Source organism: Magnolia sinica, chromosome 6 (assembly GCF_029962835.1).
Source record: "Magnolia sinica isolate HGM2019 chromosome 6, MsV1, whole genome shotgun sequence".
NCBI lineage: Eukaryota > Viridiplantae > Streptophyta > Magnoliopsida > Magnoliales > Magnoliaceae > Magnolia > Magnolia sinica.
Window position 1 is genome coordinate 102,881,431 of NC_080578.1, and position 21,515 is coordinate 102,902,945.

A 21,515-nucleotide genomic window follows, 5' to 3' on the forward strand; every position below is an offset into this window, starting at 1 on the left:
GCTCCCTTGAGGACATGAGTCCAAATATGAGATTGATGCATGAAAGGGCGTATGAAAGTGAAGAAGAAGACATCATCTCCTCCATGTTATATGAACCTTGAATCCACATGGCGTAATGCCTCCTGAATCCATAAGAAATTTTTTTAACATATTCAGTTTTTAAAACAAGATTATAAGATTTTAAATAATAAAACGCAAACTCTTATTAAAAGTTCTAACGCGACTAAACTAAAATTTTTTCCAAATAGTAAAACTTATTAAGAATAGAAAGTCCTAATTTAATTTTGCTGGATGATTCCTAACATTGATAAGATACAGCCAATCTGGTATGAGCCAATCAAAAGTTACGGTATATTTATGTTTCACACTTCAAATTAAAATTTCTCTTGACCTGGACACTCCCAGGGCCTAGTTACATCATGCCTTACGCCTTACGTAGATTGGGTCTGAATCTAACGAATTAGGTCCAATTTTGTTTAGGCTTCTTTCGGTCCCATCTATACTAAGATCAGGTCTACAACCCGCTTTACGTCAAAGATAGATCTAAAATTCAAGTGGATCACATGATATGAAACAATATGAATGAAAATCCAACCATTGAAACCTTTTTAAGGTAAATTATGATGTTTATATGCCATTTAAACTGGATGTGGATTGCTTAATGACACTACTATTGGGGTTTGGCGTGTGGAATCACACAGATATGGATCTAGGATAGCAATCCAAGAGCACCAAGCAATCACAAGATAATGGAAAGATTTAATGCAGAAAACCCTTGCAGGAAAAAACCACATCACAAAATGACAGATCTCCACTATGAAAGCATAGATTACAAAGATAGAGGACTTACCCAACTTGAGCAATCCTCAAACCCCTCATTTTCTCTACCCCTTGAAACCCTAGAACTGTTTTAGAAACCCTAGAATGCCTTAGAATTCCCTTTAGATACCTCCTAGTCCCATATACATCCCTTTATATAGCTTTAGAAATAAGTAGGACCGAAATAGGAAACATCTTTCGCAAATCCCGCGGATCTGCAAAAAATCTGCGTAACTCGTTCGATGTCATCGAATAGACGCCAAAAGTGTCTAGTGACTAAACATGTATTTTGCGAAAATTCTCGATTGCTCAACCCGGCTTCGATGTCATCGAACATGTCTTAAATGTCATTGAAAAATGACACCAATATGTCCAGTAACCAACAGAAGAAATCTGAAAAATGATCGATGGATCGAGCATTGTTCAATGTCATCGAAGGTGACATCAAACAGACAGTCAATAGCATCGACAGACTCTGTATCTGACTATATTTAAGACATCTAATACAACAATCTCCACCATGTCTTCAATATTCAACCATGTAACTTCTTATCCTCTTCTCCTATTTATGCATCGCATCATAGCTTCATCAATGCTTCTCGTGCATACTTCGTCCTTCTTATACATCATTGCCAAACCCAGAGAAGTTGCACAAAACTTGAACTTCTCTGTAGGAACAACCTTCATAAGCACGTTTGCTGGATTCACGCTGTTGTGAATCTTCTCCAGTGTTACGCCTCCTTCCTTAAGCACAGTCAGATAAAATGGTGACAAACATTAATGTGTTTAGCACGTGAGTGATAAACAAAATTTTTAGTCAAATTGACATGGCCTCTAACTGACACGGCCTCCAACTGAAGTCCCAACTGATTTATCATGCCTCTGAGCCAAACACCTTCTTTAAATGCTTTCATCACTGTCATATATTTTGCTTCAGTCATGGAAAGAGATACTATAGACTGAAGCTTCGACATCCAACTGATTAGTCTACCCGCTAGTACAAATGAGTAACCAAAGTCGACTTTCTGTAATCCATACTGCCTGCGTAGTCTGAATATATACCCTACCAACTTCACCTGTCTTCTTAAAAGTTAAGACGTAGTATTTTATACTTCGAATGTATCGAAGTAGCCATTTCACCGCTTCCCAATGTTGTTTGCCGAGGTTTGACATGTATTTGCTCACAATACTGACTGCCTATAAAATATTTGGTCTCGTACAGACTATGACATACATTAAACTGCTAACTGCATTCAAATAAGGCACATGAGATATAACCTGCTTTTCCTCATTTGATTTAGGACACTATTCTAAGGAAAGATTGAAGTACGCTGCATGGGGAACGCTCATTGGCTTTGTTTAGTCTATTTCATACTTGATCAACACTTTTCAAAGTATTCTGCCTATGATAACCAAAGTCTGCTCCTCTTCCTGTCTCTATGAAGATCTATGCCAAGAAGCCTCTTTGCAGCCCCTAAATCTTTCATCTCGAATGTCCCTGATAATTGAGCCTTTAATACGTTAATTTCAGACATATCATGACAGGCGATCAACATATCATCAACATACAATACTAGGATGATGAATTTTTCATCACTCAGTGTCTTGTAATAGACACAGTGATCGTATTCACTCTGAGTAAATTTTTAACTCACTATGAAAGAATCAAATTTTTTATACCACTACCTAGGCGACTGTTTCAGGCCATACAACGACCTCATTAACTTGCAAACTTTTTTTCCTACCCCTTTAATTTCGTAGTCCTCTAATTTTTTTATGTATATCTGCTCTTCTAACTTCCCGTGCAGAAATGTAGTCTTGAAAATCCATTTGTTCTAGCTCGAGATCACATTGGGCAACCAATGCCAATACGAATCTGATAGAGACACCTGCTTAACCACTAGCACGAATATATTTATGAAGTCGATTCCTTCTCTCTGAGCATACCCCTTTGCTACCAATCTCATTTTGTATCTATCATGTTTCCTTTTTAATAACCACTTGCATCCGATCGCTTTTCGGCTTACTAGAAGCTCCACCAACTCCCATGTGTGGTTTTTGTGCAACGAGTCCACCTCATCGTATATAACTGTCTTTCACTTTTCTACATCAGACTCATCAAGAGCCTCCTAAATAGTAGACGGGTCACCCTCATTTGTAATGAGAGCATATGTAATATTGGAGTCGTCCCTGTATCTTGCCGGTAACCTGTAATCACGCGGTGGGTTCCTTCTCACAGGTGGCTGCTCCACCTGATCTTGTACCTCTGTCTGCGCATCTATCTCTACTTGAGTATCATCTGTGTCAATATGGATGTCTATAATTAACTTTTCTGGTTCCTCTTGTTCCTTTTGATCATTCTTGCGGAATAGGGAGCTTTCATCGAACATGACGTCACGGCTAGTGATGACCTTGCATGTGACCTTGTTGAATAACCTATAACCTTTTACACCAACACCATAGCCAATGAAAATATTCTTTTTGGCTCTATGGTCTAGCTTATCGTTCTCAACTGATAAGATATGAGAGTAAGCCTCACAACCAAATATGTGCAAATCTGAGTGGTACATCTTATGACCACTCCATACTTTCTCTGGGATCTTACATTCAATTGTCGTTGAAGGAGAGCGGTTCACCAAATAGCAAGTCGTGTTAACGGCATCAGTCCATAAGTCATTGCCCAACGCAACATTACTTAACATGCATTAGTCCCTCTCTAGGAGAGTCTGATTCATCCACTCAACTACACTGTTTTGTTCGGGCGTGTGGCGCAATGTGTTGTGCCTAATGATCCCTTCATCCTTACAATATTCATTAAACTCAGTAGAAGTAAATTCTTCACCATTGTCGGTCCTTAAAACTTTTGTTTTTCGCCCTGATTGATTTTTCATCATTGTCTTCCATTGTTTGAATATGGTGAAAACTTCGAATTTACGTTTCATGAAGTAAACCCAAACTTTTCTGAAGTAGTTATCAATGAATGAAACAAACCATAACGACCCCCAATTGAAACCTCTAGCAATGGCCTCAATACGTCACAATGTACATAATCAAGTACTCTCTTACATACATGTTTTTCATATTTAAAAGACAATCTAAATTGTTTATCATATATACAATGCTCACATATATCTAAATCAGAATTTTTAAAAACTAGAATCAAACATCGATCAGAAAGTACCTTCATGCCCCGCTCGCTCATGTGGCCCAGACGTGCATGCCACATATGTGCAGACATGGAATCTGCAATAGCCGTTGCCGTTCCACCTGCTGAAATTCTCTCGATCAACCTATAAAGGTTTCCGTGTCTCTACTCTCTCATAACCACGAGTGCCCCATTCCTTAACTTTAAGGACACCTTTATCGCCGGTGAACTTGCACTCTATAGTCTCGAGTGCACCGAGAGAAATTAGACTTTTCTTCATATTAGGAACGTGCCTGACGTCAATCAAGGTACACTCCATCCCATCAAATATTTTGATGCTCACCATACCAATAACCACAACATTACAGGTATTGTCATTGCCCATAAAGACCGGTCCACATCGCATTCTCTGTAACTGGCGAACGAACTCTGATGAGGAGTTATGTGATATGACACTCCTGTGTCGAGGATCCACTCATCTCCATGATTGTCGTGCACATATCCGATCATGGACACAGACAGTACATCACCATCACTTGTCTCTTCATCAGATGTGACAACATTGGCCTCTTTGGAAGAAGCCATTGAATTTTCTTTCTTCACTTTAGGATTTGTGCAATCCTTCTTCATGTGTCCAGTCATCTCACAGTTGTAGTACTATAGTTTTCCTTTACCCTTGCCTTTGGATTTGGATCTAGGTCTTGAAGATCCTATACCTCGCTTAAAATTTCTGCCCCTCGTAATCAGTGCATCGGAAGATGTCTCCATGCCACTGTTTAACTTTCTCATGGCCTTCTCTTGAAGGGATGAGATAACGGTGTCGACACTCAGGATTTTATTGCAGTGCACATCGCGTCATTGAATGACTCATACGATGCCGGAAGAAAATTCAACAACATACATGCTTGTTCCTCATCTTTGATTACTTCCTCTATATCTAGTAATTTGCAAACTAATTTATTAAAATTACTAATGTGAGTCACCAGATCTCCACCCTTTGCCATCATTTTTTTTGGAGAATGAGAATTTCATTGATGGAGAAAATAAACAAAGATTATTCGGGAGAAGCCTAGAAACAAAAAGGCTGACCCGCCTATCATATCCTATACAACTCCTATCTTTTTCTTCCTAATAGCACCCAGCCCTGTTCTGTCCAAAACAAAGGAACCTCTAGCAAGAGGGGGGAGATCAGAAGGAGCTAAGAGGGTCATGGACTCTTGTGACGTGCTACTCTACTTAGTCAAACCATCCGCAGGGCCGTTGGCCTCTCTATGAATGAGGGCAAGGGAAAAGGACCCTTCAGACATCAACTTTTTGATTCTCAGGATCCAATATTTCCATTTCCACGCCATTATGGATTTCCCACTAATGCAATCAACCATCCATCTGGAATCCGATTCAACATACACTCTCTGCAGCCCGTGTTGGATGCACAAATCCAAACCGTCATAGAGAGCCTTGATTTCAGCTCTGTTGTTGGAGGCTACTCTGTACCCTTTATGAAAATCGAATATCATGCTGCCATTTTGATCCCTACAAATGCCGCCCCCACCCGCAAGCCCCGGATTACCGATGGTAGATCCATCAACATTAAGCTTATACCATCCAATAGGTGGTTTTTTCCACCTCACTACCTCAAGACCTGTGGGAGGAAAGGATCACCTAGGAAGAGGAGCAGCAGGGCTGGTGTCAAACGACTGAGGAGGACTGCGGCAGTTAACCTTTTGCATCAGCCACCTAGAGGCTCTGTGGAATACCCTTTGAAAGGAGACCTTAAGACCATCGAATTTGGAACTGTTTTTGGCCTTTCAAACCTCCCACATCATAAAGGCCGGCGCCAAATAAAAGACAAAAAGGGGGCATGGACGCGTACGAGGAAGGGCCCACCACCACAGGAGCCGGTCCATAATGGAGGTATGAGAGGCTAACGTCACACTCAACTTTCTAGCAATTAGATTCCACATTTTCTTCTCCAGGGACCTGTGCAAGAACAAATGTGACATGGATTCTGTGGAAGACAGGCTGTTTTCCTTCAGGCTGCAGCATTCGCACTTGGACGCAAGATAGATCCTTTTTTTTTGACATTGCCATCAATTGGGAGCGCATTCATTAGAACCTTCCATATAAAAACAGAGATCTTAGGTGGGAGAGATGGGTGCCACACCCACTTCATCTAAGGCAGCTTTTGGCGTTGCGACTGCACCACCTCCCATCCAGACTTCACCATAAAAGAACTACCAAGGCCATTGGGCCAGATAAAAGAATCATCATTGTTGGAGGTGCAAAAACTTTCATTGACGATGTGCGCCCGAATCAAGACAGGAAGATCAGCCGACATGTCCTGTCTCAGGTCGTTGAAAGACAGGAAATCAGCGACCTGCAGCTCCTAGCAATCGGCAGGAATGCTGATGGACGGGAACTCAAGCAAAGGCCCTAGACCCGACCAGTTACAACGCCATATATTACAGCTACCTCGACCAATATCCCACTGGCTATGCCTATCCAGAATGGGCATGAGATTAATAAGCTTATTCCAAAATGGTGAGCAACCAGTGCCGGATCTGAACGTGAGCAGGTTCGGACCAACCCACCTGTATTTAGACTGCATGAACATCGCCCATAAATTTTCGTCACAGGTGTTTCTAGCCCTCTATGCCATCTTGAGGTGAAGCGCCTTCATAATATCTTTTAGCTTTCTGATTCCCATCCCACCTTCAGCTTTCGGGGCAGAAATTAAGTCCCAACTTCTCCAATGCACCTTGTTTCTGCCATCTCTCCAACCCCACAACAAATTAGCAATGGCCCTTTCAATTTGCTGTAGAGTTTTGGAAGGAACTACCATCGCTGACATCGTGTGGACTGGGACGCTGCAAAGGACTCAAGAGATTAGTGTCAGCCGGCCTGCTTGAGAGAGGATGCGCCCATTCCAACCTTGAATCTTGGCCAGAATCTTGGCTGTTAAGTGACTGAACTTTGTTCTGGTCATTCTCCCTTGAATTATGGGAATGCCCAAATATGTAAGGCCTCTAGGGGCTTTCCTAAAGCCAAGAATTCTCTTAATGCTCCTGATCCTACCTGCAGGGAGATTAGCGGAACAGAAAAAAGCACTCTTCCACATGTTGACGCACTGGCCAGACGCAGCCTGATATTTCTACAAAAAATCATGCACGGCTATGAGCGAACGCCTAGTCCCATTGGTGAACAGGACCGTGTCATCCGCATACAGGAGATGGGAGAGTTGGAGGCACCCCTGTTTCAGCTTGAAAGTAGCCCATCCACAATCAGCCTATGGAAACCTCTACTGAGAGCCTCAGCTGCGATGATGAAGAGGCATGGGGATAATGGGTCTTCTTGGTGCAGCCCGCAAGTGGATTTGAAGAAACCATAGCTCTCCTATTAACTAAGATGGAGAACCAATTGTTGTGCTAGCAAGATTCGATCATCTGGACCCATGACGGCACAAAACCAAAATGAGGCAGGACCCGCTTTAGGAAGGACCAGTCCACCTTGTCGTAGGCCTTCTCCATATCTAGCTTAATCAACAGGTTTCCACCTCTAACCTTCCTATTAATTTATCTGAAATCTTCACACGCAATAACAATGTTTTCTGTAATTAATCTCCCCTTGACGAATGTACCTTGCTCATTGGAAATCAGCTTAGGCAAGATGGAACTCAGCCTAGCCACCACAATCTTCGCAAAAATCTTGTAGATGCAGTTACAAAGACTGATCGGGCGATAGTCGGAGAAAGATTTGGGCCCGGTGGATTTTGGGATCAAGGCTATAAGGGAGGAGGTAAAGGCCCGAGGCATCTCACCCCCTTGGAAGAAGTTCATCACCACTTTGTGGATATCAACCCCCACTATATCCCAGCAGCTAGCAAAAAATGCACCGGAGAAATAGTCGGGACCGGGAGCACCATCCTCAGGGATCCCAACCACCGCGCATCTAACTTCCTCAAGGAACAGGACCTCCATGAGAGCAATGCTATCTTCCTCCGTAACAAGCGAGGGGATAGAAAATTCAGCTGGGTCCGCAGGGGTGTAGCCAATAGGGGGAGAGGGCGCAATCAACAAAGAATGAAAGAAATGGATTGCTTCCCTCTTAATGGTCTCCTGATCAGTCGATATTTCTCCTAAGCTGAGCTTGATTTGGAAGATGCCCAACCTCTTAATCTTTTCCGAAGCCGATAGGTGGAAAAACTTGGTGTTTTTATCTCCTTCCATAAGCCACCTATTTTGAGATTTTTGCTTCCACAATATCTCCCCTGCTAGTTCCATACGAGCCAACCTGGATCTTGCTTCCGCAATTTCACGCGAGCTGATGTTCAACAAAGGGTCTTGAGCCGCACCCTCAATCTGATCTAGAGCTTCTGCTGCATCTTTAATGTTTTAGGAGATATTCCCAAAGACATCATGGTTCCAAGCTCTCAGCAATCTCTTCACATTCTTGAGCTTGAGGAGAACATTCAACATAGGGTGGTCAGACCATGCAGGATCCCACACGTCATCCACCACCTTAAGAAAGGAGTCGTCTAACAGCCACATCCTCTGGAACCTAAATGGCCTCGGGACAGCGATGAAGGGCTTCGGGAATTCAAGAAGCAAAGGCGAGTGATCAGAGTTCGTATACGGCAGGTGGTGGACACGAAAACTAGGAAAATTGCTCATCCATTTCCCCATTGCATAGAATTCTATCAAGCCTCGCTCAAACTCTGGCCGCTCTAGTTCTGTTATTGCTCCAGGTAAACTTGTTTCCATTGAAAGCAACATCTATCAGCCTAGCTGAATCAACCGCATCACAAAAATCACTGGAGCTGGCCTGATCATAACTCCTACTGCCCATCTTCTCTGAAGGGTCGAGGACCACATTAAAGTCCCCATCGACTGACCAGGGCCCAGAGAAACTGGCTGCCAACGAAGTGAGACTGTCCTAGAGCATCTTCCTTTCAATTCTGGCACATTTAGCATAAATGAACGACACCCTACAGTTTGAAATGTTACTTGACAAACGGATATCTAAGGAGATGATCTGATTAGTCATATTGATGAAAGATATGGAAATGGAGCTGCTGCAAAAGACCTAGATTTTACCCCCTTCACTAGCATTGGAGAAGAAATGGTGGAAACCTAGCTTGAGACCAATACCATCTCGCCTATGATCACCCACTATGGGCTCTAAGATGGCCAAAATCATAGGATTGTGATCCTTAATCAGTCTGCGAACAGTTCAGATAGTGGCAGAATTAGCCACGTGCGATCATTCCAAATAAGGAGATTATTCATTAAGAAACTCCTTCCAAATTGGACTCATTACTATTCAAACCAGACTTTCTACCTTTTCTGCCTATGCTTCCCATATTAGGGCTCCTAACAGTCTTCAGGCAGCCAAACTTCTTACGTATATCAAACCCCGAGGTCCTGTTTCTAGCTATCACATTGTTGGTGGTTGAGATGTTTGTAGTAACTGTTTCTGATTGTGGGTAGGCAGGTACCTCCAATTGAGGACCAACTGCAACCATGTGGTTGTTGGCAGGGCTTCCATTACTCAGATTTTGGACTTTCAGAGGACTGTTTCTTTGTATATCTCCTTCATTGTGAGATAGACGGTATGGGGACAGATCGATCAAGAGGTCAAGTTTCCTATAAACTAATATGCATCCGTCGGGCAGACCAGGGGGCATAGACCATCCTGCCTCATTTTCAAAGGGTAGGGGAGTGCGAGCCAATGATTCATACTCACTCGAGTCCAGGTCGCAGTCACTGCCCTCCAGGGAGTTTAAAGGGGAGTTCCCAACAGATCTGGAAACTCCAGGAGGTCGAGAGTTCACCTGTATCCCACCTACTATCGTTTGGTGGTGCCTCGAAGAGTCCGGACCAGCTGGATGAGGCTTATCATTTGAGTTATAACATTGTAATCTCAGATAGAATGCGCACCTGCCTGCAGATCCTATCATTCACTGGACAGGACCAAACGTTGCCCGGGAGACTGTCCAACTACGGCTGCCCATCTGCACTTCCAGTGGATCTTGCAGCGAGGTGGTCGCCAAGGTTGTTTCGTAAGGGTTTCATATCGCATCGAAGGGAGTGGTGCAAATTAGAAGCTTCTGTTGGAGGATGGTGAGCCACGTCGACAACAGGGGGAGGGTGAATAATGTCCACAACAAGGAGTTATGTGGAGATGTTGTGAGGGATGTCACACTCTTGAGAATTTGGCTAAGCTAACAATGGAAACAGAGGTGCAGCTTCAAGGGTGAGACCTTCGTTTTGATTGTAGCAGATTTGATGTAGTTCTGGCGCAGGGGATGGGGTTGTGGCTTGCGTTGGTGTACCTGAACCTTTCTCCTTGGCTTTGGCATTTTCCTAAGCATTGAGGTGCGTTCCACAATTCCAAAATTTCCGCCAAAAAATCTTCTGGACACCCACTCCCTAGTTGATTCAGGAGCCGCAAAGTTAGCATAGTCGTTGGGAAGTGTCGGGGCAGTCAGCTTAACATCCTCCATATGACATGTAATAAAGAACGATTTTCCTGCAACATGTAGGGAGATCTAGGACTAGGCAAAGGTGCCCATCACCAACCTCACCTGGATTCGAATGAAACTCTGGAAAATCCCCAAACGAGCACATGTATTAATACTAAGGACCGTGCCAAGAATTGCTCCTAGATCGTAAATCACCATCTCCGACCACGCATGAGCAAGGATTCCATAGAGCCTGATCCAAACCTCTTCACACAAGGGGCGGATTGGTCGGGATAGGATGCGATTCAGGAGGTTTGGGAGGGGGTTTTTGGGGTAGGAGGGGTATTCCGAGTTGGGAGATCTAGGGTGAACGAATTGAACGGACATTACTCTTCTGCCAATCCTTTTAGCATCCAGCACACCTCTGGCAGCTCTAGTGTCGTCCTCGTACATGAATCGGATGAATGCAAAACCCTTGTGTTTACTAGTACCAGGGAAAAGGGGCAGATGAACTTCAGTTACCCTCCCATATTTCTAGAAAATCTGGAAGATGTCTGCAGTCGAGTAGCTGAACAACAAATTTCTGATGAAGAGCGAGAAACCAACAGGCACATTCCTCCTCCTGGCCGTGAAAGACGTAGAGATTTCGGCGTCCCTATGTCCATGGCCTCTCTAACGGCCCCACATACGCTCCCAAGAGTGCCTCGCCGAGCGGCCACGCGTCATCACCTTTTTCGTAGTATGATGCATGTTTCCCACTCTCTCTCTCTCTCTCGCATCTTACCGACAGTGTAGATGTTCGACCCTCCCTCTGCCGTCCTGAAGTTATACCACTGTAGCTTCAAGTATACGCGATTTTCAGAGGATTTTTTTATATAGATATCCTCTAACTTCACCCATAAACTTGCTGTAGTTTTCTCCCTAAAAACATTATAGAGAACCTCGTTCGTGAGACATAAACGAACGAAGGCTAAAATGTTACTATCAAGAGTCTCTCATTCTTCATCTTTCATAGTCGATTTTCGCTCGTTAAGAGCCTTAACTTCGCCTTGCTTAGTTAATAGACTAATCATCTTAATCTTCTATAATTCAAAATTATTTTTTTCCTGAGTACTTCTCAATATCAAGCTTGGAGTTTCCCATTGATGTTAATCCTACAGATTCAGATCTGTGCCCTAATGATATCTCTAATACCACTTGTTGGGCTTTGGCGTGCGGAATCACACGGATATGGATCTAGGATAGCAATCCAAAAGCACCAAGCCAAATCACAAGATAACGCAAAGATTTAACATGGAAAACCTTGGCGAGAAAAATCCATGGCACAAAGCGATAAATCTCTACTATGAAAGCACAAATTACAAAGATAGAAGACTTACCCAGCTTAAGCAATCCTCAAAGCTCTCCTTTTCTTCACCCCTTGAAACCCTAGAACTCTTTTAAAAACCTTAGAATGCCTTAGAATTCCCTTAGGATACCTCTTAGTCCTGTATACACCCATTTATATAGCATTAGAAATAAGTAGAACCGGAATAGGAAACATCTTTCACAAATCCCGCGAATCCACAAAAAATTTGTGTAACTCGTTCGATGTCATTGAACAACCTTCGATGCCATCGAACAGACACCAAAAGTGTCCAGTGACTAAACATGGATTTTGTGAAAATTCTCGATTGCTCGACCCAACTTCGATGTCATCGAACATGTCTTCAATGTCATCGAAAGCCCTACGATGTCATCCAAAAATGGCATCAATATGTCCAACAACCAATAGAAGAAATCTGAAAAATGATCGATGGATCGAGCACTGTTCGATGTCATCGAAGGTGACATCGAACAGACAGTCGATAGCATCGACAGACTCTGTGCCTGACTAGATTTAAGACATCTAACACAACGACTACTGGATAGTGCTCTTTAGACCCCATCATGATGTATCTGGTTTATCCATGATGTCCATATTTTTTTCCGAGATTGCTTTAGGGCATGAACCTAATTATGAGGTAGATCCAAATCTTAAGTGGACCACATCACAAGAAAATAGCGGTGATTGAGAACCCACCACTTCAAACATCATAAAGCCTATATAATGTCTATTTGCCATCCAACCTGTTAATTAGGTCATACAGGGGTGAATGAAGGCCTGGATGAAGGGAAAACACAAATATAAGCTGCATCCAAAGCTTTTGTGGCCTCATAGAATTTTTCAATGGCAAGCCTTCAATCCTCTTGCATGGATTGATCTTTGGATCTGCCTCATTTTCTGATATTGGCATCCATCTAAACCAGTCATGATGTCATTCCACTGGGATGAATGGAAAACACAAAAATACTAGCTTGGTCCAAATCATTTGTGACCAAAATTGTTTCAACTACAGGCATTCAATCTCCCCTTAATTTATTTGTATGGCTCACTTGAATTTTGGATGTACCTCATTTTTGAGGTCATGTTCTAACATGAAATGACAAAATGGATGGAAGTATATTTCTCAAAAACATCATGGTGGCCCCAAATGTTTAAACGGTGGCCATTCAATCTCTAATTTTTCTTACCGTGTGGCCTACTTGAGTTTTGGATCTGCCTCATTATTAGGCTCACCGTACAAAATGAGCCAGCAAAACTGATGGATGGAGTGGTGGGCTCCATGAATGACTAAAAGATGATTGAACGTATACACCATTGTGGCATACTTGAGTTTTGGATCCGCCTCATTTTTCGGCCTACCCCTAAACTGATCTGGTTGAAACGGTGGCCAGGAAACATCGCAGTAGGCTTGAGTACTGCAAGGGCTGCCATTCAATCTCCACACTTTGTTGCATGCATATATAAGGTTAACAGATATGAACTGCTACATACCAACCCTGCCATGACTCTGTGGACCCAGTTAATGTATTTGGCCCCACAACTCATGTTAGGAGTAGGCTAAAAAATAAGGTAGATCTAAAACTCAAGTAAGTCATACCACATGAGTATGGAGGGACGTAATGCCTACCGGTGAAACCTACCGGTGTTCATGGAGATATTTATATGCCATCCAATGGCCACCGTGATGCATGCATGTTGAGAAGTCCACTCCATCACCCAGGCCACTGCGATGCATGTTGAGAAGTCCACTGCATCCATCCATTTTTCCAGCTCATGTTTGTAGGTGGACTCCAAAATGAGGTAGATCCGAAGCTTGAATGGGCCACATTGATGGAAACAGTGGAGATTGCACAACTACCATTGTAATCTTTCCAGTGCCCACTTATGTATTGGAATTGCCTCATATTTGGGCCAACCTGGTAAAATGATACGTTGAAAATGATGGATAGAGTGAATTTCTTAAAAAACTCATGGTTTGCTGCGAATATTTCAAAAGGTGGGCTGGGGATAATTGAATAATGGGCAGTTTTAAGTGGTGTGGTCCATTGGAGTATTGTAGAAACTGCCTCATATTCGGGCCCACTACCTAAAATGGACTGACAAAAATTGTTGATAGGTGGATTCCTCAAAAATATCACAGTGAACCACACTAGTTTTTGGAGCTTCTATGCTCTAACATTCAATACATTGTTTGAAGCGGTGTGGCCCACTTGAGTTTTGAATCTACATCGAATTTGGGCCCACTGACTAAAATGAATTGGCAAATTGGTAGACTAGGTAGATTTCTTTAAAACACCACAATTGGATTGTACAATTTTTAGTGGGTGTTGGAGCTATTTCAACAATAGGTGTTCAATACCAGTGTTCCAATTCGTGTGGCCCACTTGAGTGTTGGATCTGCCTCATATTAGGGGACACCCTCTAAATTGATCTAACAAAAATATTATATGGGGTGAATTTTTTCTAAAAGGTCAAGGTATGGTACATACCAACAACTAGATCCTTGTGGGAGCCCACCGTGATGTATATCCATCGCTATGCTCATGTCATTTTAAGGTATGGGTTAAAAAATAACGTAGATCCAACACTCAAATAGACTATACCAAATAGTAAGCTTGGGTTGTATTAAATGCACAAAACATTAAATGCTACAGTCAACTCGGTGTCGTCCACTACAACTCTGGATATGCCTCATATTTTGGCCCATACATTAACATGATACGAGAAAATGGATCAACGACATGAGATAAACAAATATATCATGGTGGGGTCCACTCAGACAACTTATTATCTGAGCAGGGGGTTAGATAGAACGGGGCTTCCAAATAGAAGGGGCAGCACATGATTGGCCGTTAATAAACATCATTATCAGCTTAGATCTATACATGAACTGAGCTAGGTTGGTTAAATTTGTTCGACTCAACTTGGAAAAGATCAAATCAAGTCGGTCTGAAAGTGGGTTCAAACTGAGTGGAGCTAATCTTTGAGCTTGAGCTACACTCAACTTGAATCAACTTACCTTGAGAGCTTGACTCGAAATTGACTTGGTTCGAATTGATTTGACTTGACCAAGTTCACCTAGTATAAATATTATATATATATATTATTTGTATTATAATATTATATATTAAAAGTTATAAAACTTAACTGGAACTTTGCTGGTATGCTTGAACTCGAAAGATCGGGCTTAAGCTGGAACTTGAATGTAGCTGAGCCATGTTTGAGCTAGGGTAGCCTGTTGGCTCAGCTGAGCCGAGCCAGGGCCAAGCTCGACTCAGTTGGACTCGTGTACAGCTATTTATCACGGCGGCCCCACACACAGGATTTTGTGCAGGCTTGTCGCAGTCGATCCGGACGCAGATTGCGTACTAACACCATCAGTAGAAGCCTAGCTACTAACAATGCTCTATCAACATGCGTGGTATATATGCCTTTTATCCAAGCCCTCCATCCATTTTTCCATATAACTGCAGGCATGAAACGAAAATTGAAGGAGATGGAAATCTCTAATGGACCACACCAAAAGAAAACATTGGCGAATGAATGCCCATCATTAAAAACATCCTTAGGCTCATTGTAATATTTATCTGTCATCCAACCTGTTGATTAGGACACCCCCGTCAGGATGAAGAGGAAAGTCAAACATCATATTAATCTAAAACTTGTGTGGACACTAAGAAGTTTTTAACGGTGAGTATTCAATCATCATTCTTTCTGCATTGTGGTTTATCTAATTTTTTTATATTAAAATAGAACCAAAAAAATAGATGGATGGCATGGATAACAGACATACATCATGACGAGACTTACGAAGCACTGTTGCTGTTAGTAGGCAATCCGCGTCCAGTCGATCCGGACGCGGCTTAGCTACTGAAAAGTTAAGGAGACTAAAGTGACGTCACCAAGTTCGGTGGGCCCAACCATGATGCATGTTTTTGTATCCACACCTTCTATCCATTTGGAGAGATAATATTAGGGCATGATCCAAAGAATCGTTCAGATCAAAATCTCGAGTGGACCCCACCACAGAAAACAGTGGGGAAGTGACACCACTGTTAAAAAGTTCTAAGATCCACGAAAGTTTACGATCAAGCTGATATGTGTGTTTTCCCTTCTTTCATGTCTGCCTTAACACATGAACACGTTGGATCTCCAAAAAAAAAAAAAAAAAACTTCATGGTGGACCTTCGGAAGGTTTCGACGGTGGGCGTCACTCTCCACACTGTTTTCTGTGGTGGGGTCCACTCCAGCCTTGAATCTTCATCATTCTTTGGTTCATACGCTAAAATGATCTCTACAAATGTACGAACGGTGGGGATACAAAACATACATCATGGTGGGGCCTACATAACCTGATGACGTCACTTCAGCAGCGAGTCTCGCTTATTCTCTCTTTTCTTGACAGTTTCTCTTCCTTCCGCTCCTCAGCTTCTGAAAAGGGAGACATATAAACGGAGATTTCACAGCATTACTTTCAACGGTGCCTTCATTTCATTCATCCGCTGCTTTCAGAAGCACCGTCTCCTATCCATCCTTTCATCCATCCATCCATGTAGAATGGACTTGTGGGAAATCATTCTCTTCTTCTGGGCTCCTATTTCTCGGCACATCGGTTATTTCAAAGACCTCAACATCAATGTAGAGACTCTGAAAAGGAAAACGAAAAAGCTAAAACGCAAGCATGATGAAATTCAAGCAGAAGTCGACAATGCTATACCAGTCGGAAAGAGACAGAAAGCCCTTGTGGAGAATTGGCTCACGGAAATCAGATATACAGAAAACCAAGTTGATTCAATAAGATTGGAGCTGGCATTACGGAGAATATGCACTGATCACTCGTCTCGTTATACATTGGGAAAAAGGGTCGTTGAAAAGCTCGAAGACATCAAAAAGCTCAACAAAAAACTCAAAGTAAAAGGGATCTTCGATAAGGTGGCTGAGAGCAGTCGACATCCAAGGGTGTTGGAAAAGCAAACATCACTACCACGAGGACAACAAAGCACGTCTGACCGAACCTTGGAGGAGATATGGCAATGCTTACACGAGGAAGAGAATGGAATCATAGGTATTTGTGGGATGGGTGGAATAGGAAAAACCACTCTCATGAAAGAAATAAACAATAGGTGCACCAAAACCCGTGACTTCGATGTCGTGATTTGGATAACTGTGTCCAAGGATCTTAACTTGGGATTAATCCAAGAGGAGATTGGAAACAGATTGGGTATGATATTCGACGGAAACGAAGATAAAGGAGACAAGCTGTTTACTCGGTTGAAGAATCTTAGGTATCTGATCATCTTAGATGATCTATGGGAATCATTTAGCTTGGTTCAAGTTGGAATTCCCAAGCCAGACAAGCAAAACAGATGCAAGATCGCAATAACATCCCGATCCGTCACAGCGTGTAATGCAATGGGGGCTGATATGTCTATTAAAGTCAGAGCTCTTACTACTGAGGAAGCGTGGAATTTGTTCTGTGAAAGATGTGGGAATGTGGTTCTGTTATCAGAGATTCAACCAGTAGCAGAGAAGGTTGCAGCTGAGTGCAGCGGATTACCACTTGCAATAAAGACAGTGGGAGGGGCCATGCGTGGCAAGGATAAGAAAGAGGTATGGAGGAATGCATTGAGGGCATTGGAAGGAGCATCACCTGAGGTTCCAGGTATGGAGCGTGAAGTGTTTCTTCCTTTGAAACTTAGTTATAATAGCCTAGAAAATGATAAGATCAAATCATGTTTCCTGTATTGTTCATTGTTTCCGGAAGATGATGATATTTATATAGATAAGCTAATAAGATACTGGGCGATGGAGGAAGGATACATAGAAAATGTGAATAACTTGGAAGAATCATTAAACAAGGGTCATGACATCCTTGAAAGAATCAAGGACGCATGCCTCTTGGAGAAAAGGTCTGTATACGTTAGGATGCATGATTTGCTCCGTGACTTGGCTATATGGATCACTTCACCATCTTCATCCATGGAAGGCTTAAAATTCCTTGTGAAAGCCGGGGAGGGACTAGTGCAGCCACCAGAAGAGAAAATGTGGAGAGGGGTTGTACGGATTTCATTGATGCGCAATAAGATAAAAGATCTCCAAATTACGCCTGATTGTCCTAACTTGGTCTCCTTGTTCCTCAATCAAAACAATGAATTACGTACCATTCACAGTAATTTCTTCGAGCGCATGCCAAAACTACAGATCCTTGATCTGAGTCGTACTGGCATTGAATCTCTCCCGATGTCATTATTGCTATTGGTGAATCTACGTGTGCTCATTCTAAGCTTCTGCAGAGATCTAGTGGTGGTGCCGCCAATGGGAAAGCTGAAGGAACTCCAAATCCTTGATCTCTCAGGATCTGGCCTCAAAAACTTCCCTCAAGGCATTGAAAGCTTGGTTAAACTCAAGAGGTTGGATATATCAGAGACTTCATTCACTGCAATTCCCTACACTATGATATACGGGCTAACTAGTCTGGAGGAAGTAAGCATGATGGATTTGAAGGAAAACGTCGACGGAGCTACTTTCAGTGAGGCTGTGAACATGAAACGCCTGAGAGCTTTACGTATCAGTTTGTCCAGTCTTAATGGCTTCATCGCACATTCCATAGATGGTTTTCGGGCTTGACAAGTTTCCTTGTTGATGTTAACAAAAGATTTTTCCGGCAGCTTTCTAATAAGCAGATAAGCATTTGTGAATGTGACAAATTCCCCTGCGGGATTGAGGGGTTGACAAAACATGCATTCTCTTTAGACTTGTATAAAAGCAAAGGTTTAACAAGTCTTTCTAAGTTCCAAGGCGATTTAAAGAGCTTAAGAAAACTTCGAGTCAGTGAATGCAGTGGAGTGGAATGCTTTATAGACTGGAGAGAGGTTGGAGATGATGCATTCCAATGTTTACAGAGTTTGCATCTCGGAAGTTTGCCAAACTTGGAGAAGGTATTCGATGGTGGAGCGCCGCCTCCGCTGAACACAAGCCTGCAAAACCTCAGAATAATACGGGTTGTTACTTGTGAAAAGTTAAGGAGTCTCTTCTCTTCTAGTATGGTAGAGCAACTACATCAGTTAGAGGAGCTTTATATATTAGATTGTTTCCAAATGAAAGAGATTATAGAAGGAGACAAGCTGCCCCATAATTCATTCCCAAAATTACGCATCCTAGAATTGGATGACTTACCAGAATTAGAAAGCATTTGTAGCCAGCGATTTATGTTTATATCTTTGGAAGATATGGAAGTGATTTTCTGTCCTAAGTTGAAGAAGTTCCCCCTCTTCTGCTCAAGCATCCATCAAATAAAAGGAAAAATAGAAGGCAAGAGAGAATGGTGGGAAGGATTAGAGTGGGAAGACGAGAACGCCAGGTCCCTCTGTTCCACAATTTACAAAGAAGCTTCCTGAGAAGTAGAAGAGGTGAAGTAGATTTCTTTCATTAGCTCATGTCTTACATTGTGAGACAGTATTTTTAAAATATCACGATACTTTCTTGGGAAATTGATAATATGCTATTATTATGATAATGGTGTGGTATTTTCAAAATCTTAGAATATTTTGATTTTTTCAGCTTAAATGGCAAAATTTATTACTATAAAGGAATTTCATTTATGATTTAATTTAGGCTGGTATGATTAAAATTCTAATGATTTAATAGTTTATAGTAACTGTTTTTAATATTTTACTTTCAGGAAACATTTTTCTGAATAACACTATGAGAACATCATTAATATTTTACTTTGGAAGAGATCCATGTACGTTCGTGTGGTATGTTGAAAAGCTCCCTCTCTTCAGCTCTAGCATCCATGAAATAAAAGGAGAAATAGAAGGCAATCGAGAATGGTGGGAAGGATTAGAGTAGGAAGACGAGAAGGCCAAGTCCCCCTACACCAGAATTTACAAGGGTCGCTGATTTGCAAATGAAGAAGCTTCCTCTCTCCTTAATGTAGAAAAACGGTTACGTAGATTTCTTTCATTATCTCAAGTTTTACTTTATGACTAAATTTTTTTTTTTTAAAGCTCTCGATACTTTCACGGGAAGTTGATAATTCGATTCTATCGTTATAATAGCGTGATATTTTCAAAATCTTAGAATATTTTTTTTTTTTTTACTATAAAGAAATTTCTTTTGTGCTCGTACATTTAAAAGTTTGAAATTATTTATTATTTATTATACTTTTTTTTTATAAATTACTTGCAGAGAGATTTGCTGGATAATACCGCGACGAGAACATGAAGCTCCAAAGTCTCCCGAGATATTCCCATATTGAGAAATTGGTCTGTTATTACTGTATGAATTATTGCCTTTACAAGCAATGGTGGACGTGGATTGCGTGGTGTCACAATCTCAGTCGTTTTGATGACATGGCAAAGTTCTGTGGGAGTTACCAAGATGTATGTGTTATATCCACACTGAACCAAAACATCAGACAGATCCAAAGATTAAGTGAGACCACACCATTAGGAAGTAATGGAGATTGAACACCCAACTTCTTGGGGCCAAAGAAGTTTTCTATCAAGCTGATATCTGTATTTTCCATTCATCCAGGTCCGTGTGACCTTATGAGAAGTTTTGGATGGAAAATAAATATCATGGTGGACCCTAGGAAGATTTCAATGGCCGATATCATTGTCCCACTATTTCTGTGGTGTGATTCACCTGAGCTTTGGATCTTACTCATTTTTTCATTCGTGCCCCAAAATGATCTCTAGAAATGAATAAACGGTGTGAATGTAATATATACGTCATTTTGGGTCCATAGAACATTGCCACGTAACACACCAGGGAGGTACGCAATACACCTCGGGCAATGATAACCTCCGAACGTGTAAAAGCATTTCTAGGAGCTCGCCATGTCTTCTATGTTTATTTTGAAGTACTTATTGTTGTGTTAATTACTGCTTTGGAAGGCTTTGTCACTCTCTGTTTTATTTTATCGGTGAGAAATGTTGTTTCTTTTTTTTTTTTTTTTTCTTTGTACTTTTACCGAATAGAAGCATTTTTGTGGCTATTACGTTGTCCCTAGCTATTTCTTTCCTTCTGTTTTCCTTCTGTAACCGCACTCTCCTTTATTTGCTGGTTTTGGAAGGATTCTGTTTTAGCCCAACAGTTGAAGATGCTTATTTCGCATCCGTCAAGCTCATGAGGTCACGTAAACATGAATGAAAGGAAAACACAAATATAAGCTTGATCCAACTTTTGTGTATAACCCCAAGAAGTTTTCAACGGTAGGCATTCAATTCTCACTGATTCCTATGGTGTGGTCTACTTAATCTTTGGATATACTCAATTTTGAGCCCATGCCTTAATATGAGCTGGAAAAATGATTTGATGGCGTCGATAAAACACATACATCACCGTTGCCCAACAGACTTTACTCAAAACTCTCCTTCACGCTCGGAGTAAATTAGTTCTCCACAGACTTTCAGCTCGTTCTCGTTCTCGTGAGAATTTTATCAAAACTCATCCATTTCCAGTCTGTAGGCCATGATCAAATTAGTTCAATCCACTAGACTGGACTAAGCCCCTTAATTTGGGAGCCACATGAGTTTGGATCAGGAAACATATAATATTTTTGACAAATATCCGTCAGTGGGCTCATCCAATATTTTCATAGCTCATTGTTTGGATCGCCCATGACCTCAAAATGAGCAAATGCAACAGGACGATAGGAAACAATATCTATGCCCAGTTCATAAATTATTGAGCCAAAAGTTGTGGATCAGAAAAGTGAT

At 41.8% G+C, this 21,515-nt stretch overlaps 2 protein-coding genes across 2 annotated transcripts in view; both read left to right on the plus strand.

The window, feature by feature from the left end:
• Window positions 1-21,515, plus strand: part of LOC131249350 (probable disease resistance protein At4g27220) — a 178,180-nt gene that overhangs the window by 25,123 nt on the left and 131,542 nt on the right. The gene's annotated exons all lie outside the window — the stretch shown is intronic.
• On the plus strand, window positions 10,932-20,145 carry LOC131249801 (probable disease resistance protein At1g52660). The gene is made up of 4 exons (XM_058250560.1): window positions 10,932-11,123; window positions 16,219-17,452; window positions 19,472-19,736; window positions 19,981-20,145. Exons 1-3 carry the CDS (start codon window positions 10,932-10,934, stop codon window positions 19,639-19,641), a joined length of 1,596 nt encoding a protein of 531 aa, XP_058106543.1. The 3' UTR covers window positions 19,642-19,736; window positions 19,981-20,145.